Source organism: Montipora capricornis, chromosome 8 (genome assembly GCF_036669925.1).
Source record: "Montipora capricornis isolate CH-2021 chromosome 8, ASM3666992v2, whole genome shotgun sequence".
Classification (NCBI taxonomy): domain Eukaryota; kingdom Metazoa; phylum Cnidaria; class Anthozoa; order Scleractinia; family Acroporidae; genus Montipora; species Montipora capricornis.
The window spans coordinates 33,344,512-33,371,290 of record NC_090890.1 but is presented as its reverse complement, the minus strand read 5'-3'; the positions used below and the strand labels follow the sequence as shown (position 1 = coordinate 33,371,290).

The 26,779-nt window shown below is 39.2% G+C and overlaps 3 protein-coding genes and 1 pseudogene across 3 annotated transcripts; 2 read left to right on the top strand and 2 right to left on the bottom strand.

Annotated features, from left to right (window-relative positions):
* The first annotated feature begins 292 nt into the window (after positions 1 to 292).
* On the top strand, positions 293 to 2,550 carry LOC138060377 (uncharacterized; annotated as a pseudogene).
* A 3,250-nt stretch (positions 2,551 to 5,800) lies between these two features.
* On the bottom strand, positions 5,801 to 9,115 carry LOC138060379 (glutaredoxin-like protein C5orf63 homolog). The gene is made up of 3 exons (XM_068906138.1): positions 8,947 to 9,115; positions 6,638 to 6,694; positions 5,801 to 6,157 (listed from the first exon to the last, which is right to left on the bottom strand). Exons 1-3 carry the CDS (start codon positions 9,088 to 9,090, stop codon positions 5,993 to 5,995), a joined length of 366 nt encoding a protein of 121 aa, XP_068762239.1. The 5' UTR covers positions 9,091 to 9,115; the 3' UTR covers positions 5,801 to 5,992.
* A 1,553-nt stretch (positions 9,116 to 10,668) lies between these two features.
* Positions 10,669 to 15,027, bottom strand: LOC138060373 (ADP-dependent glucokinase-like). Its single transcript, XM_068906131.1, has 2 exons — positions 14,543 to 15,027; positions 10,669 to 13,141 (listed from the first exon to the last, which is right to left on the bottom strand). Exons 1-2 carry the CDS (start codon positions 14,866 to 14,868, stop codon positions 12,049 to 12,051), a joined length of 1,419 nt encoding a protein of 472 aa, XP_068762232.1. The 5' UTR covers positions 14,869 to 15,027; the 3' UTR covers positions 10,669 to 12,048.
* Positions 15,028 to 17,191: 2,164 nt separating this feature from the next.
* On the top strand, positions 17,192 to 26,779 carry LOC138060702 (TBC1 domain family member 16-like). Its single transcript, XM_068906557.1, has 5 exons — positions 17,192 to 18,192; positions 19,246 to 19,394; positions 21,512 to 21,646; positions 22,830 to 23,016; positions 24,449 to 26,779. Exons 1-5 carry the CDS (start codon positions 17,494 to 17,496, stop codon positions 25,295 to 25,297), a joined length of 2,019 nt encoding a protein of 672 aa, XP_068762658.1. The 5' UTR covers positions 17,192 to 17,493; the 3' UTR covers positions 25,298 to 26,779.

Genomic DNA, 26,779 nt, shown 5'->3' with positions numbered 1-26,779 from the left:
ACAATTTGAGCTTTAAGCAGAATCGTTCCAACATTTCAGCCAAAACCGTAGCTCATCATTTTTTAATACCGATGACCTTCTCGCACTTAAAGAAGAACCAGGAATGTAATTTTCCGCACGTCGACCGTTCATTTTCTCCTTCCCTCTTCAAAATCCTAAAACGCCTTGATGTCATGTTTGGCCGCTAACTGGGTCAGGCGACTCTTTAGGCACGTAATCCCGGTGTTAATCCCGGTATCCCGGTATCCTGTACGGGGGAAATTCCATGGCCAGCGGTTTTCATTTACAGTCATGTACGATCACGAGATGTGTATTCTAAAAAAGATGGCGGATAAGTCCAAATTTTCTATGGAAGAAGTTGACTTGGAAGTCGAAGGAGAGCTTGCCCAGGTTAATGGTCATATCAAAGAAGTTTTTGAGATTTTAAAGCGGGAAACTTTGAGAGTTCGGACGGAAAAAGAAGCTTTTGAGACTGGCAAAGAAACTCGAGCATGTTCACTTCTCTAAAACACTAAAACTCAACATAGGCGGCCAGTTCTTCACCACAAGCTTGGAAACTATGAAGAAAGATCCAGGTTCAATGTTACACGCCATGTTCTCCGGGAGATTTGATACAAAGCCTTCTGAGGATGGATCTTACTTTATTGATCGCGATGGAACTCACTTCCGGTACATCCTCAATTACTTGCGTTCGGGGAAGCTTGTTGTACCCGAAGACAAGATCGTTCGAAAAGAGTTGTTAAACGAAGCCGAGTTCTACCAGATTCAAGGAATTGTTGACGTGCTTAAATGTCAGCCTTTCCAAGAGTCAACCATTTTGTCCACAGAACATCGCCAAACCCTGATCGGTTGGTTGAAAAGTACCCTAGCAAGTGCCAGCCATGACTATGTCCTTATCTATCGTGCCTCTCGCGATGGCTGGGCCGCTGCTAATTTTCACAAGTGCTGTGACCGCAAAGGACCGACTGTGATCGTTGGCAAAAATGGAAATAATATATTTGGAGGCTACACAGAAGTACAATGGGAATGTAAGTAGGATCATGATCTCATGTCCATTTGACATATAGACCCCATTGACCCCTGGGAGAGAGACTTAACATAACGCCAGACTATTTTGCTCGTCAGTGGAAAATTTTGCTTGTCAGCGGGTTTCGGTTCAGGAGTCAAAGGCTTAATATACTTTTTATTAGGGAAGATATCATTGACGTCACCTGTTGTCATTATGTGCCAACCAGAGCCTCATTGCCTGTCGAAACAAAGTGTCTTTTGTTCTTGTTGTTGGCACATTTGAATAACAAAAGCAATGTTTATAAACAGATATCTTCCCTATATACAATAATAATATTATTACTATGAGCCTGTAAAGGTGCATAGTAGCTAATCTAAACGACTTTCTATTTCTTGTCATCACAAATAATTTGATGTCCACTGCACATTTGGTTAACTCCCCTTGGCATGGCTGTTTTTGCTAACAAGGCTTTAAACACTGGAAACTACCAGAGATATCATGGTATTTTTTCAGATATTACATCAAGTTAGCAAAGTTAAAATCGGTGTCTGCCAAACACAAACTGCAGACCACAGACACCCAACACCTATACCTGTAAAAAAGAGATTTGCAGTGACATCATTGATAATTCCAACCTTTTTTGACTTTGCCACCCTCTTAAATATTCAAAATTGGTTTTATTAAAAAATCCACATATACACAAAAGAAAACCTTAAAGAAACTTGCTCTTAAACTCAGGTGGGTAATGCACTGTTTAAGTAAAAACTTCTAATTTGGTCATTTCGATGTGTGGCTATCGAGAAATATGTTTGCAGCTGCTCTGCCACTATCAAATGCAAGGTAACCTCACACAGTCCACCAATATTAGGTATTCCCTATCCCACCGACCTTCCAAACATCCATCTTGTTATTGAGGTCAAATCAGTCTGTGGTCTGCAGTCTGCATTTTAGCAGACACTACAGTCTGTAAGTTAGAATAAGGCAGAGCAAAGTTCTCCAAGGGACTCAGAGAGCCTGCTCGCAGGCTAAGGGTTAACCAATTTTTACTTTTTGCATCATGTTACATTAATTTTATTTTCAGCTCTGTCAATCGGAACATACAAAAAAGATCCTAATTCGTTCCTGTTCAGCCTTGTCAACCCAAGCGGCCTAAATTTCACCAAGATGTCTCTTATACCAGAAAAAATGAACCATGCCATTTACTGCAGTAGTAGCCATGGGCCCATCTTTGGAGCAGGACATGATTTGCGCATTACAAATAATCCACATTCTAACAGCTGTTACTCAAAACTTAGCAACAGCTACCAGGTACCACCAGGACAGAAAGCCACAACCTTTCTGACTGGGTCAGAGAATTTTGTTTTGAGTGAGATGGAGGTGTTTGGATTTGAAATGTAAGATTGGTGGGTATCCTGTTATAATTTATTTTTGCAGCAAGCAATAAGATGCAATAAGGGTAGAAAAAGGACAAACAGATACAGTAATAAGTGCAAGAAGACCAGATATTGTGAAGAAAGAGAAGGCTTGCTTTCTGACAGACATTGCTGTACAGTGGGATGGTAACAGCAAGAGTAAAGAAATCGAGGAAATAGACTAGAGCCAAGATCTCACTTTAGACTGGGAAAGCTTTGAGGATGAAAGTAGAAATTATATCTATCATCATCATCAGATATTTAGGTGTGGTAGGATTGCCTTGGGCGACCTCTTCTTCTGAACCCTAAGGATTCCACTCGAGGGCGGAACGGGTGATGTTGGTCTCAGGCTTCCGTAGCGTATGCCCAATCCATTTCCACTTTCTTCTCTTGATGCTTTCTTCCATACAACTCTGATGTGTCCTTCCCCATAGTTCTTCGTTTAAAATGACCTCTGGCCAACGGATATTCAGGATGTCTGCAGTTTCTTGATCAGTAGTTTCGTCAATCTCCAGGTTTCCCAGCCATACAGAAGGGCAGACTTCACGTTCATATTGAAAAACTGCAATCTGAGTAACTGCTCTAATAATTGCACCTGATTAGATGCACGCCCAATTTTGACATTCAACACGAAGTGTTTTAGCCTTTGCTACCTATTTCCAACAATGTGGTAAGGATAACCCATTGACTCCCAGGGGTTCCCCATTGACGAGTAAAGTCTGACCAGTTCAGGCCAGTTTGGGTGTCAAAGCTTTATCCCTTTCACTGCCGAGGGCTCCCCCATTGACTAGTAAAATCGTCTGGCGGTAGACAGAGTAAAATCTATAAGTGCCAATTTGCATTTTTGGCAGTGAAAGGGTTAAAGGTTAGCGCTATGTATTTGTAGCTAACAAAATGAATACAGCTGTTTATCCTTACTTGAGGAGCAGCATTCAGGTGAACACTTTGTGACATTAATAATAATTGACAGACAATTGTAATAATTGTCTGTATTCCGAGACGCGAGGCATGTTGAAAGTAGCAGAGAAGATCGAGGGGACACTTTGTGATTCTTATTAAAATCCGCCTGCATCTAATTGGAGGCATTTCTGAACATGTCTGATCACTGGATTACCATCAGACAACCTTGTTTCCAGGGTTATCTTCTACTCCTAGGAGAGAACCCTGGGAATGAGGTTGTACCAGAGAAAAACTGGCAAAGTGGAGAACAGACATCAAACACATCTCACATCATGACACTGATTTCAGCTTCAGATTTAAAAAAAATACTTTATAGACCGTTTTCATAAATGGCGGTCACATTTATAATTCTTTTGTCCACATGCAAATTAGCCTACCAAGCCTCATTTTAGAGCAAGAAATCTTTTCAATTCACTGTATGGTATCGAGGCTTGGTAGGCTAATTTGCACTTCAACAAAAGAATTATAAATTGACCGCCATTTATGAATAAGGTCTATATAAATGGTTTTTGGAATGATAACCTAAAGTAAACAGGTGTGTTTAGTGCATTTTTATCCTCCTACATGTACATTCATTACTATCAAATAGATCATCAAAGAAATCATTCATTATTGAAGGTTCAACCCATATTCTCATTCTTAGCATTTTACAGTTACACCAGATATTCTTGGTGCAATGTTTCTGTGCAATCCAATTTGATGAGAGTAATAGAGGTTAATTCATTTAGTGCATATCCAAATGGGACAAGAACAAAGGCAAAAACAATGATATCAGTGAAGCTTCATCAAATCTAAGGATCATATGTGTGAGTCCCTAACCATAACCCATTTTTTTAATCAACGACTGGAAATTCTTGAAACATTGATTGATTGATTTTATTCATCTCCATTAATAACACTAAATTTACAGACTTATGGGAGTTCAGAAACAAGGAAAAAGGGCAAAATATAGTAAACTTAATTACCGGTAGATGCCCTTGATATGATAGTACAATTTGATTAAATCAATCTTGAGTAGTTAAACATTAAGACACCACAAAAAGGGAATAGGATAAAAAAGTGAACAGAAGCAAGTGAGGGTTATCAGAAAAACTAGTATTGAGCAAAATAATAGCGAAAAAGGGATTGTCTGAAAATTCTCGAAACAGACAAAGACCTAGGACCTAGGACAAATTTGGACCGAGCACTGAGGGAGCTAATAATTATATATCTTTTTTTTATCTTCAAACAAACACAACCCATGACCCACGACCCACCACCCAACCACGCGATTTAGCCTCACCCGTTTCTTAAGTAGCAGGACACAAGTCCTTGGCATCTCACAAATCTGGACATTAAAACACAAACTATTCAACTTAAGGTGATTCCCTAGTATTGCACTGCGCATCCTGTTTTGCGCATGACACAGCGTAGGCCACGTTCATATTAAGGCATGGCTAAGAGGCTTTATGGTCGAATTTCACGGCTCAGTTCTGTTTTCTTTGTCTCACAAGTCTCAACGGATATGTCTAAACTAAACAATGTTTGAATTTAACCATAAAGACTCGTAGCCATGTGTGAATATTGATATATCGAACGTGGCCAAAAACATTTCAAAATGGCGACCTTTCGTGCCGGAAACCTCGCAAGAAAGAATAATGGCCGTTTTCAGAGAACAGCAGTAAAGAAACCTTTTAGACTCTCGCAAAACAAAAAGTCGAGTGATAGCTTTGATGATGCTAAAGAACATTTCAGTCCAACAGTGAAAGTGAAACCTTGATATCGGGGAGACGTGTTGTCGAGGGGTCGAGCTTGGTTTGCTTTCTGTTTCCTCCTAAACGAGGTTGGTGACCTATCTTTTTTTTGGCATAATTTTATTCTCTTACTCATCCACTTTGTGCTGTAAAAAATTTTTAAAAAATTTACGTCAGAAAAAAAAGTTACAGGAAAAAAAAGGATTCGTAGCCATAACTCATGGACACAAAATTGTCTCCCAGAGATCACGCACCCGAGGAATATTTGTAGTCAGTGCCTTTTCAAGACGTGTGCCTTTGCCATAAAACAAACATTAAATTATTCCTTTTGAGCAATAAAATTCACCTGTTTTGTTATTTCAAGAATTACGTCAAAGCTGTGCTTCCTGTTCTTGCAAAACGTAGCCTGAACCGATAGAACAAACTTGTTCTTGACAGATGAAGTCGCAATGATCAAATGAGTAACTTGAGCAAGTTATATCTCGCAAACGAGCTTGGTGACCTATTTATTCAATTGTACATTTCGAGTCACCATAATGTAGGGAACAATCGAGAAAAGTTTAAAGAAAACCTTACGACAACTTCTATTACTGAGGAATCACCTTAAGAGCCAATTTGCTTTATGTATACACAAGTTAATTATCGGACTTTGCATTCCACATTTTCCCACAGTACCTTTTCGATTTTTGACAACAGTCTTAACTTTTAATGTACAGTCATCATGTCCAATGTAATCTAAAATTGATTAGACAGCCTCACATTTCACTTGTATAATGTCCAATAACCAACAGTAATTTATGGCTCAGCTCAAGGCTAAGTCAAAAAATTCTGTTGGAGTGCATTTCACACTATTATCATGTTCTCTTGAAGTGAGGCTCTTATTTGCTCTCACACCTTTTCAGTTCTTTTTCCAGCAATTCTTCATTAACTCTGTGCTTCATAAGAAATGATCCATTTAAATGAAACACTGGAATTTCATATTGGTACTTCTCAAACCAAATGTGATTTCCATTTTCTGTAATGTCTACCTCCTCAAAATGAAACTGAAAAAAAGAAAAAAACAATTGAATGTATAACTATTTAAATTTTAATACTTGACAACACAATAATTGAAACAGATTTGTTTTCATTAGCCCTGACTTGTATGTTACTAGCAAAAGTCAACATTCAACTTACCATGATCTGACATACAAATTTTAAATTCAACATTCACCAAGTTCGAAATTTAAGTCAGTATATGTTTAAATGCATGTTCCTTTTGATTCTTGAAATAACAAGGCAGGATGTGTAAACAAATGACCTTTTACCTACAAAGACTAGAACATGTAACAATTTGCAGAGGTCATTAAAAAGGCAGCAGTTTATGCTCATTAATTATTTTTACACCAGGTTTTTGTCTGTCTTGACTTTGAACTCTCAACCTCCCACACGGATCTGTGCTTTTACCAACTTAGCTTCTTCTTCTTCTTTTTTTTTTTAACTTGTTGAGAAAAACAAACACAAGACAGGTATACATTACCAACCCTGTTTTTGTAACTTTGTAATATAGCCTTGGCTTCATCACATAATGGGCAGACATCCTAAGGGGCAAAGAGCATACACAACTGTACATTGAATTCTGATGAGAAATGTCCCTTACCAGTTACCTCAACCTTTTCATTTGTTATTAATCCAGCCACGACACCCAGAGACATGTAGACAAATCGATTTGGCTCTGACTCTTCTTTTTTTTCTCTTATTTTTTCCGGGGAGGGAGGGCAGGGCGGCTGATTTTTCCTGCACGTACATAAGATTTCTGCCTGGTAGAGAGACTTGCAGCCCAAGTAGGACTCGAACTGATTATCTCCACATTAAGAAACAATCGTGATGACCACTAGAGCACGGAAGACTACATGACAGACTAAAGGAAAAATGTATATCAATGCATGACTAGCAACGAGTTTTTCTGATTTCATTACCCGCAATGCAATATCCAGTTATCGTATGACTCGGTAACACATCTTACCAGGCTAATTGCAGAGTTTTATAATTCTCCTGGTAAAAATTTGTTAAGAAAAAGTATTAAATATTCTGAAATATCGTAGAAACTTGTAAAGCATCTGAACTTACTATTTGTTTATTGGAATCAATGCCACTAACAACAGTTTTAAATGTGAACAACTATTCTACGATCACACATCCCCCTATCATTAGGACACGAAATGTGGACTTTGGATTTCCGAAAACAGAATTAAACTGGATATAGACTAGATATTGTAAAAAAAAAACCACTGAAACACTATGAACTTGGAAGGAAATTGGATAAAAATCCTTTGAACAAAGTGTAGGCTACCCAAAGCCTCTTGTTTTATTTATTTTCGTAATCTTTGCATTTTCTTACCTTGGAGTATTATTATTGTTCTTTTAAATGTTTCAACAATGACCAAGCTAGTGAGAGCAATGGCTCTATTTAACTATAGCACAAATCCTCAATCCATTTAAAATCCACACAGTCACACAACCCTATGGCCAAGAACGTTGATAATCTTCTCCCCTTCCCAGAGTGAAATGCTGTCACAGTAACCACTGGCCATATTACCCCTAAACAAAAATCACAAGTTGGAGCCCCTTCTTATTAGGAATGGAATATGGCATTCCATGGACCAATACGCTTCTTCAGGTCGGTTATAGAAAAAGTGATCCCCAGTTTGGTAGATGTTTCTTGACTTGTGCAGGATATTGGGAGTGACATTCTCATTGCAAAAAGTAAAAGCACGGTTGCTGAAGTTCATTTATTTTCGTGGAAATGAGCTACAGTTCATTAAGTAATGGTCCGGCTAAGAAGCAGGCAGAAAACAATAGCCCTCGGCAATAGGGTCAATAATTTTGTGGTGCTAATTGGCGCATAGAGCAAAAGCCAAATTTCACCAAGATACAGATAATAGGGGTAGGGAAAAGACAAGGCCTAAAAATGAGGTTTTTTTAAAATTTGTTCTTAGTTTTTTCGGTTTTTTTTGGTATTAGCCAATGAGATGAGCCGATTTAAATGGAATTAACAATTAACTGTTCGCACCTTTTTAATGAGTTTTGCCGTACTCCTGCCTACCTTTTAGCTGGTCCATTACTTAATTGCCATCTGAAGTAAAAGACAATGTGGGACTCTTAACCTGTTGACACCTCAAGTACCCTAGGACAAGACCCCCAGTTAACCAGTAAAATCGTCTGATGTTAGACAGAGTAAAATCTGTTTAGTCTCTCTCCCAGGAGTCAAATTATGGGTTAATAACATAAATTTCCATTTCATTTTGACACAAGTTACCACAAAAAATTTTAAAAATAGACCTCTTTACAATTGTGTACTTAGTTACCTGGCCTTTAAATGAAAGTGAGGCTGGTGTTGACTTTGTCATGATACAGACTTCCCTCCTTTTCTTATGTTAATGATGTTGTTGTCATGCTACTTACTCATACGTAGTAAGAATTTACATAAGAAAAGCAGTTAGGTATCTAAACAAGGTCAAGTCCAGCCTAACTTTCATTAAATGGCCAGGTAACTGATCGAGCACACAACTGGTAAAATGGACTATTGTGATTTAAATTAATATATTTTTAGCTGGATTTCAAACTGGATACTATAACGCTACCCTTGTGACCGTGAGGAATCCCAAGCAAAGGGAAACACTGGGAACAGAAAACTTCATTTAGTGAAGTTTGTTTTCATTCCACTTTATATTCGATTTTCTTGATACACCACCCCATATATAAGCTTAGCTTTAAAATGTATGTACATAATCGATAGTCATAAAACATTTTTGAGTTGAAAGCAACTTGAGTGAAAAGGTAGGTAGCTTACCTTGGTGTATAACGTCAACACTGGAAGGGAAGAATTGCCCGAAAAACGATGATTCTTAGTGAAACAAACATTCGGTTGCCTGAGATTTACTGCAAAACTAACTGCACATTTTGATGCCTTCAAGCTCCTGCGTACGGATTGCATAATATATTCGAACTACTTCGTCACAGCAGCGAAAAACGCTGGAAACGAGTTTACACAGGAACCCCAGCTGACTATGGCGTTCGTGCTGGACAAATTACCGGACAAGGCTTTAGAGACGAGCCACAGCAAAGATTAAGGTGAACCTGGAATTGCCTCAAAGAAAATTCTGCAAAATAAGGTAGCATGAAAAATTCGTGCAAGGCTTGTGTAATTAAACCCCTGCACAGCTTGAAATTTGTACTTAACTTAACGATTCACCATGAAAAGGAAATACACAAATACAAGCAAGCAGAAGCAAGATACCTACTTAAAATCAAACTTCAGAAACGCCAAAACCACGAAAATAAACTACTTGCAAGATCTGTACGGCAACTCCGGATACAACAACTGCCTTACAAAAAGAAATACAATACTTTTATACGAAAGACGAATATCTAATGAAGCGACGAAGTGAACAAAGGGAAATTAAATCTCATTAGGCAACAGAACTTATTAAAGTACACTGAATAGACGAGATAACGAAGCAAATACCGACTAATCACTGCATACGGGATTTAGACAAATTTACAAATATCTCACGAACGCGATAAACTACACGGCACAACTGCTAAGCGACGACAAATGACAGCAAATTACCTAGAACCAAAAAATAGCAAAACTTGCTGTGAAATTATTGATTTCTCGTGTCGACCCGGCTTGCACCCCAGAAAAAATCCATCCTTTAAAAAAATTCCTGCATGGATTAATTTTTACCCCCCTCCACTATTTTTTAATGGTTTGCCCTTACCTCTGTCTGTCTGATTTGGGCTGGTTTTGAGATGCGCTCTTGATCTCTATTTTCCGTTATATAAAAGACAATCTTTTCTAATGATTTCAGAAGTAATGCCACTTCCCAGTTGAAAGGAACTGCAGCTTTCAAATATTTTGGTTACCCAGAATCTCCGTGTTAAACCATTAACCCAGCACCCTCTGCCCTGTATCAAGAATCTCCCTGGTTATGCCAGAGTAAACAAAAGGCCAGACCAATCTCCCAGTCTTCTGGCAAGGGTCACCCCATCTCTACCAAAGTGATTAGTGCTTGTAGATCTCAAAGGGACTTTGAACCTTTCTTCCATGGAGTATATTCCCAGAATCCCAGTTTTTTGAAGTTGGATCATTTCATTTCTGCTTCATGTGATTGGATGGTTGTTCAGTCAAGTCCTAAAAAAATCACCTGGCTTGGTGTGAATTTCCCACTTTCTGCCACTTCCAGTGCATGTCATGTTTGGTTCATAGATTGGGATGAATAACTTGATGATGGGAGAATAGAGGGAAATTAAAGGAAAACCGTCTCTATTAATGACTTAATTAAGCAGTGCCACACTACCTGTAGCATTTCCTGTGACAACAATGATAGCCTGTGTGGCATTTGTAACCAGAGGGGGCAGGGAGATGTTAGAGGGAAAAAACTTGAGAAACCTGGTGAGGACTGGTAAGAAAAAGTTGTTTATGTTTAGCACTCTTCCTCTTTCGGATGTGCTAAAAATAAACCCAACAGCATAATGACAAGCCAAGACAGTGATAACAAGTTTTGTTTTTCCTATCAAAACTTTACTAATATTATTGCTAATAGTTGGCCAGCAATTATTAATCTAATTTATTCATGGATGACAGTCTCAAGTCCTACGTAAGTCTATTTCCTTTCTACCAACCATCAATGAACCAATTATCTCAACTAGTAGGGGTGTAGAGTCATACAGCATTTACCTAGGAGCACATTTTAAGAGACACATTATTCATGCACATTGAAATGCTACATCCCAAGTATAGACCCAACATATTGTCAATAAAGTTATTGCTATTATTCAGTTACATGTATGACAATTTAGACATGTTTGAGTGATTAAAAAATTACAACAGTGAGGAAATAAAAAACACCAAAATGTAGAGGTGCCTGTAACATGTACCGTATATGTTGTAGTTCAAAATATTTAACTGGTACAATTTTTTATTGTACTGGTGCAAAAACAGTGAAAATAGTTTAATGTTTGTTGAACACAAAGAACACACTTCATTGATAACAGCTGTTTGCCATTCATTTACTAAGTTAAAAAGGTTACTGAAATAAGGTTTGCTGAGCATTTCAGAGCAGAACAGTGAAAAAATGAACCAAAATAGACCAAATCAGCTAATTCAATGTTGTACCCAATTCAAATCTCCTGGGGTTAAGATTTTCTGTGTATTGCATTTGCAATGACCTGTAATAACCTAAAATGATCTACAATGACCTACAGTGATCTACAATGACCTACCATGAGCTACAATGATCTAAAATGACCTACAATGATCTACATGTACAATGACCTACAATGAAGTACATTATAACCTAAAATTAGCCAATGACCAATAATGAGCTTTAAAAGAAGGTAATATGTAGCTCTAAGGGCACTGCAGCATCTTTGCAGTACATGAAAAACATTCCATTCTGCGCTTTGAACCAATCAAAACCTTGTTGCTGTGCCAGTTGAAAATTTTCATTGTGCACTCTGAACCAAACAATAGATTGTGGGAAGAATAACTTATGTATAATCTTCTCTTCATTTTTTTTCCCTCTTTAATTAAGATTATATCGCTGCCAAGCACAGGCTTCATATTTGTACACTTTCCATTAAGCTTTAAAACAAAGGAAAACCAACCAAGGGTCTTTTCGCAGTTCATTTTTGCCTTCAAGGCCACATGCATAATTGCTGCCGTCATTTGGGCGGTCATTGTGACAATGCACAATGGATGTTTTCTGCTCACCAAACTCTTCACCCTGATCCTCTTTTGTCTTCCTCTTTCATTGTAAGTCATTTAAGTAGGCCATTTTAGCTCATTGTAAGTCATTGTACCTCATGTGTGGAGTTTCGAATAGTGAAAATTAAAGTAAAATTAAATCATAGAAGATTTTATCATTGAAGAAAGCACAGACACCTTGAGCTAAATTTGCAAAACCAATCCACCTGCTGTGATGTGGTCCCCACCACCACCTGTTTGTAAAACTTGAGTACAAACCAACACTGGAGCCACACAAATTTCATAATCGTTTTCATCCCAGCAGGACACTGGAGAACTTGGATTAAATTTGACCCTGGGGCTGCCTGGAACTACACTTTTGGAAAATGAATCATCCATGAATAACTTTGATTTCTTGGGGTCAATTGTCTCTGATCCACACACAAACCTGGTTGCTGTAAGTGAAGCTTTTGCAGCAGCTGCCTTTGTATTTTTCCAGTTTGAGCCTTTGGTAGTTAAGATTGCCTGGAATGCAAGGGTATGCAAATGTATTCTTGTCAGCTGTCTCTTCTTTTTCCCTGTTTTGTAATTATCTTTGCAAGCCTTGTACACATCCCTCATGAGATCCAATACCTTTGCTACCCTAGGTTTCTGACTTGAAACCACAGTTATGTTACCATAAAGCAACTTGCTCCATAAATTGGGGAGTTCTTGTTCATTCATTCCCATAGATTCAGCATAAGGTATGATATATCGCATGAGTTCACCAAAGAATGTTTCTTGATGAAATGGTGCCATCTCAAAATGTACAGGAATTTTTTGTGCATCAAGAAAAGATGAAAGCCTATTCAGAATATTGGCACTATCGCCGGGGTTGAATCCTGGGAAGTTGTCCAGCATGTGAAGCCCTGAAACTACCATAATGTCCGGGGAAAATTCTTGAACCTTTTCCTGAAACTTGTCAAGTGATCTGAGATAGGGATTGTGTTCATCACTGTGAAGTACTAATCTGTTGGCTCTTCGTGACTTGTACTTGCCCCATGGAAAATATGCAGGATATTCTAACAGCAAATGAATGTCATCACTATCCACAATCCTTCCAACAGAGGACATGTTCTGAGGAAGCATGTTCAGTGATTCTGTAGTAGAATCAGCTGCTACAAGAACATGACAGCCCTCTTTTGCAAGTCTCTTACCAATTTGCAGTCCACTACCTCCTAAAACCTTTCGAGTTCCTTTTATTTCCAAGCTTTTGGCAGCAAGGTTGTGGAAAAGTTCTTTGTCTTCAACATAACGCCTGTCAAAACAATATCCGTGCACATACATGTACATCAACTGATAGTAACAATAATATTTCATGTTTGCATGTATTGGAAGACCATTTGAAACAGTTTTATTGACCTTTGATTTATTTTCTCATTCTGAAGATTTATGAGTTTCATGTGTAAGCAAATTCATATCTTTTTCAGGACTTGTGCCAAAAGCAAGCCTTTATCTTAGTATTACTCAAACTTGGGAACTTTAGTGTCTTTTGTGATCAACACAATATAGGGGGAGAGGAATCCTATATGTGTCACTGTGGAGAGTGTGGAAAGGTATGATTTTCAGATATTCTAATCTTGAATAGGGTTTTGCTATCAGAGGATGATGGCTGGTTTGATCAGATCACCTTCTTAGACAACATCACCAGCCATGTCATTTAAAGACTATATAAATTATGACAGAAATCAAGTGAGGTCTTACACCTTTGTAGATGTGATGGATGATGGATAAAGAACCCTCGCTAATCAACAGCATCAGGAACATATTTCACCCAAGAACAGAGAAAAATACCTGACCTGGGTGGGAAACAAACCCACGACCTCCGAATTAGACTACTGTTGCTCTACCGACTGAGCTACATGGCCAGACAGGAGCAGGCCGTGGAAATTTCACGACAAATCAGCTTGGCCCAAGCCGAGGTTGTGGGTTAGATCCCCACCCGGGACAGCAATATGTTCCTGATGCTGTTGATCAGCAAAGGTTCTTAATCCATCATCCATCACATCTACAATAGTGTTAAGTCTCAATTGATTTCTGTCATATATATATAAACAATTATTCCATGAGCCCGAGTTGGATATGAAGTGATAAAATAACCAATGAACGCATAGCGGGAGTTGGTTATAATTACTTCATAACCAACAAGGGCGAATGGAATAATTGTTTTAGTAAATTCTTAAACCGGGTTTTGCCGCCATTTTTTGTTTCCACAATTTTACAAAGCGCATCTTGGCGCACTATTTTCCCTAGGCCCTAAAACTTTCACTGTTGCCTCATAGTCAGAGATTTTTACCCAATCAAAAAGTTAGAAATGCAATAGTCGGAGCTGAAAATTTACTAAATATATATATCTTCACGCTACTGAGGACAACACTCATTCTTATTTAAAGAGTGTTAGTGAGTCTAGGGATTTGTAGTAAAGTAATTCTAGAATTAGTCCAGCATAGTGTACTGGTACTTGCTATGTTTTTGAACAAAGGACGGGGCTGGTCGCCACACAAAAACTTAGGTCAACTTAAGGGAGAATTCGGCAATTCATTAATGGATAAAAAAGAATCTGATCAAGTACCTGGCTAAAAATCGACTAGGCATTTCACTTGCGAGGAAAAAATTAACAAAATCACAAACTATTAAAATTGTAAATACCAGTACTTACGATGAAGCAGCACTGTGATTGAAAAAGAAAGCAAACGTTTCCAGAAGATCTCTCTCAGTTTTCACTATGTCGTGTGGTTTGGCTTCTTCTGGAGGCTCGAGCCTCATTGTTCCTAATAACTCCAGAGAATCTACATAATAATCAATGGTTGCCTCAAAACTGCTGGCCACTTTGGGTGTACCTTGCAACGGATTTTGTCGTTCAATAAACATCAGCCCGTCCAAAACAGTTAAAACGCGTTTGTCTTGGCTTGTAACATGTTTGTAATAGAGGTACGCTGCTATAACTACCAAAATGCTGAGGGTGCTTGCCAATACATTCGCCATTTTTTCACGAGTCTTGCTCGCACTCGATTTTTCAGTCACAGAAAGAACATTTAAGCGGTCGTTTAAGATATCTACAGAGGATTACAAAGTAGATCGCGGTCGAAAGAAGAATCTTTGGAACAAAAGACTTGTGGCGACTTGTGGTGGGATATTGGAAACCGCTGACTCACGAAAGTGAGAAGTAATTTATGCAAGCGAACGACTCCATCGCTTTACTTTTTTGCATTTTGTTTTTGTCTTTGTAACGGGAACGATATATTTGGTAGACCTAGAAAATTTTGGAAGGGCTGACCAAACAAGTAATGCATAATGGTAGTCCTCTGTACGCGTACCATGACGCAGATTTCGGCAGTCGCTCCCCGGGGTAGGGGGGTGGGGGGTACTTTAGGAATTTCTGGTTGGGGATGTGGCGCTGGGACCCTGGAACCCTTAGCCTTTACCAGAGCTAGTTTCAGCTGGATTTTGCTACCCTATACTAGAGTAAACTCTCCAAATCACTCCTATCCTAGAGTAGCTGTTTTCCAGAAACTGAGGTCTCTGGTACAGTCTAAAGCAAAGCCAAAACAAAACATTATACCACAATCACTTCTTTCTTAAAAAGGATTTATTTATACTTGTCCAGTTATGCCAAACACGTACGTACGCATTATCAAGACAATTGTTTAATTTTAACCAGTATTAATACCACCGATTTCCGTCTGAATCCCGATTCTTGACAGTTAGTAATATCCAGTAGCGTTTTATGATGGTCATCTATCAACGCTGTTGAGGCTGAGTCGTGAAAATTTAAACTTGCCGATTTCATTTTTTTATATTTTTGAGTACCAATTCCTGGTTTCCTTAGTCTAGATAAAATCTTCAACCAACTGGTCAGTTTCGTGAAAAATGATACCCTATCCTATTCTAGACCCAAACACTCTGATTTATATACCCTATGCTAGAGTAAACTGCTTGAAAACCATACCCTTCACAGCGGCACATACCTATATAGCCCATATATGGCAGGTCCCCCCCCCCCCCGGGAATCCCTCTTCGTAGGGACCTCAAGCGGAAACGACGACGACAACGACGACTACGAGAATGCCACAAAACAATAATCGCAAAAACAATAGAGAGCTCTGCACTCCCTGCGCGTGCGTTTTATGTTTTGATGCATCTCCTTGCCGTTCTCCTCCTGACAACGACGTGAAATGACCAAGTTAACATGAGGTTACGTGGAGAACGTGAGCACCTGATGATAAATTCTCAATTTTCTCTCTAAATATCCACAACGTTGTCACGAATTTTATTTCTGAAATGTGGACGCACACTTTCCATGCCGAACGACTTGGAGTAATCGCAAAATTATTACAATAACGGGAAATAATATTTTTAGACAGCGTTCTCGCAGCCGTCGTCGTCGTCCTTGTTAAGGTCCCTATGCCTAGTAGCTCTTCCAGGTAGTCGAGCACGACGAGAAGACAGGCAGGAGAAAAAAATGGCCGCGCGTAATCTCGCCGTCCAGATTTCGTGCGGCCATTTTTTCTCCTGCCTGTCGCCCGAGGCGACAGAGGGACTGCTCGTAGTCTAGTATTGTACAACCTGTAGTATCTTTTGATGGGCCGGGCATTACTAAACCACGAAACAGCGAAAGGAAGCTCCAAAACGCCATGTATGACCCCATCATACTGATTGAATACTAACCGAGAAAGGTTGGATTTGAGATTTGAGGTTTTAGGCCTAATTATTATGATTCAGATTAAGACTGAGATTAGGAGCAATAACGTTTATTTTAATCTCAAATCTAACCTTTGTCGGTTAGTATTCAATGCATGATGGGAACTGGGATCATACATGGTGTTTTGGTGCCTCGTTTCGCTGTTTCGTTGTTTAGTAATGTCCCTTTTCATGGTAAATTCTGTCGCTATTCAGAGCCACGCAGCCACCACACCCATTAAATGTGCTTGTCCATACTCATTTCCGGCTTATGAAAGATCTGGACCACCCACCGCCTCCTCCCGTGTAACCTTGAAGGTCCTGGGTTCCTACCCTGGTCAGAGAGGTAGGGGTCCGTTTCCAAGACAAGATGGACTGGGATTTCAGCACTTCAAATTACCCGGTCATTATCCACTGCGCGGTAACCAACATACCCTTCTAACTTTTAGATAACTGACTGAAAGGCGGCTGGATGGAGGGAATGTTGGCCAATTTGATACCAAACAGGCCAGCTAAATGGGCCAACGTTTACCAGGAACCTTTTTATCAACCTTTTATCACCCTTGGAACTGAGCTGGACTGGTGACGATGAATGCGCGAAATGCGCGCAGGGGATTGAAAACCACTCGTAATCCCTGCAGTTGTGAGTTGTTAGTAGTATCTATCAACAACCAAGTAAGGGAAGAACGATCGATCGATCGTTACATGACCCAGCTTTCTTCTATGTCCTTTTAAAGTCTAACGATATCGGATTAAGCGATCATTAAGTCCTGTTCGGGCTGGATCTCCGTCTTCTTCTAAATCTACGTTGTTTCTGTGCTGATTATTAACAGCTGATCTATCATTTAAATTGTTTTATAGTTACGTACAAGAAGCGAAAAAACACTGGTAGCGTCTCATTAAGTTGGGGTTTTTGATTTCGCTGCAGAAATGCTGAGCCACTTGATTAAGTTTGCGGTCGAAGGAGCCGCTGTTTACGATTCTTCGTTTTCAAGTTCTTTTTACGTGGACACGGAAGATGACATGGACGAAAGCGACGAACTAATGTTCTGCAAGAACAACGTCTGTGTTCATGTTAACTCAACTTTGGATGACTCTCACATACCAGGATACTTCAAGTTAAATTCAAAAACACGACAGAACGGACACATTCGACTTCTGGTTACTTGGACACCGAACGCGTTGCTCTGCGGACAAAAGAAGAGTTTGAATTTTGATGATAACTGCATAGAATGTAAGGGACTGCTCATTTCAAGCAACTCTCCAGAGACTTTTAATGTTGATCTTAGCGAAATGAAAACCCTAAGAATATTTTACGATCGAGACGATGAAACGTGTGGACAGCTAGTAATTGGCAACCATGAAAATCACTACAAAGTATTCCACTTCCACTATGGTGGAGTTGACCACATAACTCAGATATTGGAGGACTGGAATTGGTGTTCGCAAGTTTTTGAACCCTTGGATCGAAAAGAAATTCGAAGGAAAACTTTTATCGTTATTTCTAAAAGGAATCCAAAACAAGGATTTCATCCTGAGGAAGGGAGATTCGATCCCATGCCAGTAAAAACATGGAGATTTTTTTTTAATGAAAGAGGTCAGATTGAAGACGTGGCAAATTTTCGTAAGGTAAGGAGCTATTATAGTGCTAATTTTATTCCGGAAGATAATTTAAAATGACTTCTTTTGTATTTTGGTTCCAATTTTAAAGAGACACTCCCCTACTGATTAGTCTCAGTTAATGTATAATATTTCGCGGTTGTAAACTTAGGAATGATTTTTGTCCGAGCATCGTATTAAAAATTCTGTTTCATTAAAAAAACTTGTAAAAAATGAAATTTTAAAATAATAACAGCTGTTTGTGAAGATTGCATTATGATTATGATGTGAGGGCTGCCCTATATAAGTATAGCTTGATGTTCATCATTTCATGCTTGTACAGTAGGTATGGATATTTTTCAGAGACAGATTATGTTAGCCAGGGTGTCTCAGCAAATTTAGAATGCATTTTGTTGGGGAAAAATCGTTTTCCACGTGCTCACTCGAGCTACCTTAGCCCAGCCAATTTTTGCTTTGTCTTGTCTTAAAATACTGCAAACCATTTCCATAAAATGAGAACAAGAAGTTCGTTGGTTATGAGAAGTTCACCATTGTTTTATGAAGTAGTTTTGTGATTGCCAATGGATTAAATAAGAAAGAGTTTCGATATCTATTATTGTCTTACACAGGGTATGGTTTCGGGTTAAATGTCTTAAACAGGGTATCAAAAATCGGATTCTGTCTTAAACAGGGTAGGAAAATCAGCGATATTTGTCTTAAACAGGATCAGGATATGAGGGGCCGCACCGCACCTCCCCACCCAGAGATATATCGAGTCCCCCCTCCCCCATCCCATCCCGGGGCTTGCTTGCCACTTATCATTGGGTAGATACACATATGAAGCTTTAGCTGTATTAAATTGCTTACCCATTGCAATTTTTCACAGTTTGAGCAAGTAACATGTAATTACAGTAACTCTAAAATTAATTCAGATTGGCCCACTGCACTGTTTTTCCTTAATGTAGCAAGAGTGCTGATAATTGGACAGTCAATTAAAATCTAGTGTGTCTATTTATTTGTTGCTTGTTCTCATCCCTTGAAATTCATCAATATATAATTTTTGTTCATGTGTTGGATAATTAGGCAACCTTCTTTGGTGGTCTGAGTCCTGAGGTCAGAAAAGAAGCCTGGAAATTTCTGCTGCATTACTTCCCATTTGTTTCAACTGCTCAGGAGAGAGAATTGCTGAAAAAAGAGAAGGAAACACAGTACATGGAAATAGAGCTATCACGGTAAATATTAACAATACTAGTTCCTTATATTACCTCAATTTTGGTACATGCTAGCGTGTAGGATTTAATTATACTTAAAACAGAAGTTGTTTTGGTCATTATACATATTAATCCTTTGTAAAGAATTTTCTGTGGCATCTTGAAGGAACCAATAGTTCCATCCTTGTTAACGACCTGAAATATCCAGTTGGTAATTGTGAAGAACAGCTCGTGACCTCCACTGACAGTCAGCCAACTGTCGGCCGACAGCTTTATTTACGTTTTGCTGAAAAGATAACTGCTTGTAGGCCATCTGTTGGCCAACTGTTGGCCGACTGTCAGTAATCTGTTGGTAGAATGTTGGTGACTTTAGGGCAATTATTGCCTTGAGAAATTTATGATTTGCAATCCCTGATAGTTGTATCGAAATGGATATTGATACCTCATTATTAATGTAATCTAGGTGACCATAGTGTAGGGATCAGAGAGTCTGGCAGCTAGCATTATTTTGCTATTAGCAACAGACTTTGCATTGTTGTAACCAAGGTGCAAAAAAATATATATATACATATATATATACATATACATATACATATACATATACATATACATATACACGTGTATACTGATGTAGTACACAACTTGTACAGCCAATCATGTACATAATTATGTCAATGTAAAGTAACAATGTCACATTATTCTCTCCTGCATACTATTCAAGTAGAGTGCCTCAGTCAAAAGCTCAACATTATTGACATCTCAACATTATTGACAGGTATCTTACACAAAGAATCCGGTCTGCCCAATCCCCTCCTAGATAACTGGCCCCTAAAGTCACTATTTGCCGGCATTCTGCGTGCTCTCCCCTTACATCCTTTTGTGCTTGCATTGTCCCATGCGTCACACGCCAAATTTGACCCCTCTAAGCAGCTTACCAGGGTGGACTTCAATTTTTTTAGTTGGGGTACCTGTGTTTCTATTCGCTGGAGTAAAACTATTCAGTTTAGGGAAGGGGTGGTTGACTTACCCTGCATTCCTCACAGCAGGTTATGCCCAACCCTGGCTGCCACACATCCTTAAATGGTTTTACTCATTCCTCAAACCCGAGAAGTAAGGCTTTTGCATAGGGAGACAACAGTTCGCCTCGTCTCTAGATTTCCCCATACACCACGTTTCTCACTAAGCTGGGTACTCACCTCACCCTTATTGGCATCGACCCCAAAGCGTAATGCTGGTCATTTTATCTTTTTTTTTTTTTTTTTTTGGGGGGGGGGGGGGGGGGACTTCTTTTCATATCAAGCCAGTATTACCCTCAAGCTTATCAAAGCACTTCAAGGCTGCTGGGTAAGAAATTTTCCAGGGACCCTTCGGGCTTCCAACATTAAAAGTTAGTTGCCTGAGTCATTTTTTCTAGAGCGTAGAATTAATTAATTCCAGCTGGGATCATATTTACGAGAAAGTGAGGATGAATCAAGTAAGGTGCCACTTCGGGCTACTTGTTTAGAAATTTGGTCACCCACGCTCGCAAATAAGGTGCCCCAGGTGACCGGGCGACCGTTAGGCAGCAAACTTGCACTTGGGCAATGGCGATGAGATACTATCCTCATATACCCCATCATCTTTTCAACGTGGTGCTAAGACCCTTTCCATACAGTTACGAACTGCTGACGTCCTCTGTAAAGCCATTCTCACTCCTAACCACCACACTTAACATCATTTCAGTTCACTAAGAAGGTTAGGGTTAGGGTTAACATCATTAGGGTTAACATCATTTCAATTCACTGTCCTCTCTTCACAACCCCTAATAGTTGTGTCGAAAAGATAAAATGAACCTCTTAATAGTTTCAGACATTAATGGCTCTTTTCTATTAGTTCAGCACAATGTCTATGCAATTTCTCAGTTCGATTCCTGGCCTGTTTTATTTTTAACATTTAAACCTTTAGTGGTATATATTCAGCAGAAATTTGCATTCATTTTTGGTAAAACAGGAACTAATAATAATAATAATGATAATAATACCCTGGTCAAGTGTAGAGTTATATCTAAAGTTGTATTATTCATTTCAGGCATGATAATCTAAGTAAATGCACAAGTTATTTGAAGGCCCTTAAATACACTAATGACAACTTCTTTTTAGGAAAAATAAAAGTGAACAGGAAAAGGCACAATTTTGGAAGACAGTCCAGTGTACTGTTGACAAGGATGTTGTGCGCACAGACAGGTCACATCCATATTTTGCTGGAGATGACAATCCAAATGTTGGTATTATGAGGTACAATAAAAAGTTTCTCTATCTTGGGGCTTTTTGGCAAACTTGGGTCTTTAAAGTTTTCTGTATTATTCAAAATTCACTTCTCTTTTTAGGTTTGAACATGAGACTGTTTAAGTTCGTCCTTCAACAACGTTGTCCAATGTTACTTCAAACAAAACCAGCTAACCTTTTATTATTATAGCTCAGAAACCTGGGGGTTTCCCATCACAAAATAACTTAGCTTTAAACCCCTCCGTAACTATCAATAACATTCATTGGTGGATGACTATTTACCCTTGAATGCACAGAAGTCTCTGGTATCTTCTTAGTTAAATGAAAATCTTATGATTAGATCTGGTACATGTGATATGGAGGCACACTAGGCTTAGAGCAGGCTCTTCAGTGTATTTTAATGCTTTCACCCCAGCGCTGGCCTCCACTGGCAAATAAAATAGTCTGACATTAGACAGAGTAGCATGTTGCTCTTAAGAGGGGATTTCAGAGTTTTCACTGTTTCCCAGCTGTCTTGCACTCATATTTTCCTAACTAATGAAAACTGGAAATTGCAGACATCCCTGATCACAGATTTCAGTGATCATTTCCAACACATGATGTACAAATTTGTATTGTTGGCGATGTCACCAACTTGTCTTTTTTTTGTGTATGTGTCAGTCCTCTAAATTGCTTCACTCTAGTTATTTGCCCCCTCTCAACAAGTAAATACAAGAAGCCATCTTGTGTTTTTCCAATTTTCAGTAAAACCTGGGACAGTCAGGAAAGAGGAAAATCCCCGATTGTCTGGGATTTTCTTAACATTAAGAACTGGACTTTACATTGAGGGAGGAAAGTCCTTGTAGTTAAGCAATCAGATTACATATATTATCCCAGTGTCATGTTTTTCTGTAGGCTCTCATGCTAAAGGCTTTGCGTGGTCCTGCCATTTGGATCAGTAAGATGACAGGATCTTTTTACCTGAGATGTAGCTGCTCTCTTTAAAGATCTTATTACAACTAACAAGGGACAAAATAACAAACCTCCAAAGCGGTGAATTGGTATTAAGCAATTTAATTTTGTCAATGCAATATTAGTTTCGAGTATCATAACTCTAGCCCAAAATACTTGAATGTAATCTCTCCCCTTCTTCTAAACAAACAACTCCCAAGACATCAGATCCTTATCATTGGTTCGTATTCTTTCTTTGAAGGAATATCCTGCTCAATTATGCAACGTACAATCACGAGGTTGGGTACAATCAGGGAATGTCAGATCTTCTGGCATCAGTGCTTGCAATAGTTCAAGACGAAGTTGATGCTTTCTGGTGTTTTGCTGGTTTGATGGAAGGAAGTGTGTTTGTAACATCACCGAAAGATGATGTCATGGACAAACAGTTGGTTAGTTGGGACATACTGGGACATTTTTTTTTCACTGGAACGACAAGTGTTGAAGTTGAAAATGATTTCATCAGTATCTTAGCAATAGAGGCAATGGAAAAATGCTACCCACTTGTGTCTCAAACATGACATCATAAAACATTGCTATACAATAAAGCATCTATTTTACTATCTGAAGCTTTCGAAGTTGAACTCAAAACATTGAAACATTCTTTTCCCGTCAGAGGCCAAGAAAGCTATTTTCGGTTTCTGATTGGATAGTGTTCACGCGCGAATATCTCATCTTCTTTTGGTCTCACTTCAGTGTTGATCTCAAACTCAATAGAGAGGGAAGAAGGAAAAGGTTTTTTTCAAACGTTAGCCGTATAGCACATACCGGTTTATTTCAAAAGAAATGTTTATTAGAGAGTAATTTTAAGGACGGTGCCAACTAATTCAAAGGTATTTTTGCCCCGGTTTATGATTATGCAGGAAATGTAGATCTTAACAAGTGTTATTGAAATCCAAAAAGAAAATTGGGGGTAACCGGGCATTTTTCAAAGATAATTGATGAATAACATTTGTAAAAAGCTTTAAAATACAAAGCAATGTATGGCGTTCTTTCTCAAATTGAAGCTTAAAAAGAAGTTATCGTTCAAAAATTGCATGGTTACCCCCAATGTTCTTTTTGGATACCAAGAATACTTACTAAGATCTACTTTCTCCGAATAGTTTTTAACCGCGCAAAATTTTCACTGTATTGGTATGCATCACCGATAGGAAACTCAAGTATCTCGAGATTAGCAGAACGTATGCGTAACAACAATAGTAGGCACCGTCCTTAAGTACTATCTTTATCCGCTTGTAATCCATTTGAGCGTAGATCAGTCGGAAGATCAACAGTGATCTAATCCGGAAGTCGCTGATTCAATTTCCACCCTGGTCAGAGTTTTTTGTAGATTTATTACCTTGATGGAAATTAAAATTACCTAACCCTTCAGTTTTAGTAAATATTAGTTGGCTCAGTTGGTTGAAGATCGGATTACTGTGCAGGATGTCGCGGCATCAAAATTCCGGCCGGACCAACACTCAGGGTCTTCAAATAACTGAGGAGGAAGTGGTACCTTTATAATGACATTTGCAAACGGTTGGACACTCTAGTCTTCTCGGGTGAGGACGATAAACCGTAGGCGCCCGCCTCAGAATCCCTCCATGTTCATAACCCTGTGCTGGGGACGTAAAAGAACCCACACACTATTCGCAAGGAGCAGGGCGAGGAGTTCCCGTTGTTGTGGTCTTTCCTCAGTATATCGTGGCTGGGAGGGTAACTACTCGGAGATATTAGCTACACCAAGCTACTCTAAAATCTGAGGGTAAACAAAGGTATCATAAGATGATATGGTATCACGTAGTTAGTTTCAATTTAAAAGATGACATTTTTTTTATTTCTCAGACATATTTCCGTGAGCTTTTGCGGATGTTGGAGCCGGATTTCTATGCCCATATCTTGCTGCAAGATGCAGCCATGGACATGTTGTTCTGTCATCGCTGGCTACTTCTCTCATTCAAGCGAGAATTCTTCAATGAGGAAGTTTTGAAAATGTGGGAAGCATGCTGGTCGCGCTACCAAACGGACTATTTTCACATCTTCTTGTGCGTTGCAATGGTCCAGGAATACGGCAAGACAGTTGTAGAGCAAGACATGCAAGCAGATGATATGTTGCAATTTTTCACTGATCTGTCCATGAAGATGGATGGGACGAGGGTCCTGCGAGTTGCGCGCCAGCTGCTGTTCAAGTTTCGTCAGTTACCCGGAATTCCTTGCTCGCTTCGTGGTCTGCTCTCGGGGCCTGGGATCTGGGACAGTGCACCATTACCTGAGATTCAATGCAGTTGTCACGAGAGATGCTTGTACCTGCTGCATAGCGAATCCACGAAAGAAGATGAGAAATCTGAAGAGAGCGACAATGAAAACAGAAGGTTGTCTGCAGAAACAACAAGCGAGTCTGAAAACCCAGTTTGTGACCGTGGTGATGATCTTGACAAGACGTCATCAGATTTAGAAAATGGTCTTGAAATACGTGAAGTAACTAATACAAGAACGTGTGAGTTAACTTCTGAACAAATACGCGAGGGTAGTGATATCATTGAAAAGAGTGAAGATGCGGCATGGACCAAACAAGGCAAAATTGGTAAAGTATGTGAGGATGCTGGTGGAGCTGGGTTGAATGCAATTAAAGATCAACTGGAACAACAGCTTCCGTATGAGGTGAAAGAAGAGATAAAGGAAAACACTTCATGAAATGCTCAAAATGGCAAAATTTGTAAATGACGCCCGTGAAGATGCAAAATTTCCTTTTAGAAAAGTAGGAGTAGGAAATCCGGAAAGAGGGAGTCCAAAAGATAGCAAGAAAGAAAGAAATAAGTTAAAAAGACATCTCCTAATTCCATTTCTTTGTCAAAGCAAGTCCAAAAGTCCAATAGGAGGTTTTCACGCGACATCATCGCCGCCATGTTGGTGGACGAAAACAAAACATCTCTCATTAGCTTCTTTTGCTTGTCCACCAGAAGTAGTTGTTAGTCTGTTGTTATTGGTGTCTCTAGAGGTTGGTTGAAAACGTCCCATACTCTTTCTGACAGTCTTGTAGTTTGGCGACGAGATGGTAGATGTTAGTACTCTCTATTTTAAAATCTTTCCAAGTGTCTCCTAGTTATCCTCGAAAAGTACATCTATGCTTTAATGTGAAAGTTAATTTTGATGTGAATGGCCGCTTGACTTTTGGATTAGTTGCGAGAAAGAAGTTGAAAAGTGATCGCGGACACGCTTCTGCTCGGCCCTTGATTTACAGCGCCGAAAGTTGACTGAAAGAATACATGCGGCATGCCTCAAAACAGCTGTCGTTTGATGTCAAATTCTTAAAAACCGTAATCACTTAGTCCGACTTGCCATGCAACGTAAAACCACGAAGTTACAAATTCACGTTAACGCTTAGAAGCGGCTTTGGTTTTATTTCAAATGTTCAACCGGTACATTCTGTTGTGATACAGCAACAGCAAGAGCCCATGAGCCTTTATATTCATGTCATGTCGCTTTCATAGACCGATTTATTTTTGGATTGAATTTCCCAAGAATGAGACTCCCACAGGATCCCGATGACCAATCACAAGAAACTAACTTGACGTCATAGCGTCACCAAGCCGGAACTGCCTTAAAAGTTAATCTAAAAATAGATCGGTCTGTAAAAATGCCGTGACTTAAGCTTAGTATGGGAGTTGCTCGCTCCTAGTCGTGGGCTCCTGGCAACAGTGAAATTGTGAGTAAATGGTACAGTAAAGTTGAACTGCCACAGTCTTTAGCAGAATGTTCGCAAAGGAATAACTACTTGTCTTTCGGTGGGAAGTCCTCAGATATGTCCAGAAATGCAAGTAACTAGATGCTGATTTCTCAAAATCCCGAGGACTTGGCGGACTCTTGAAGCTATTTTCGAATTTTCTATCTGCGATCCTTTTTTAATTATTATTATTATTTTTTTGCTTCTTTCAAGATAAGAACAAGCAAAGGAACTGTTGAGTTTTATGGCTTTAAAAGTCGTCTTTTTAAAGGTGCACTAGTATTTCTTGCACACGAAATAAACCCGAGAGTCTTAGGGCTTTCGAGAGACTTCAGCATCCATATTTTAGAGCCAACCCGAAACGGCTAATCATAATTGGGGATTAGACTCTCCCACCTGATTGGCTTATTCCCGTAGCACTATGGCGATACGCAATAAAGTCGTCAATGGAG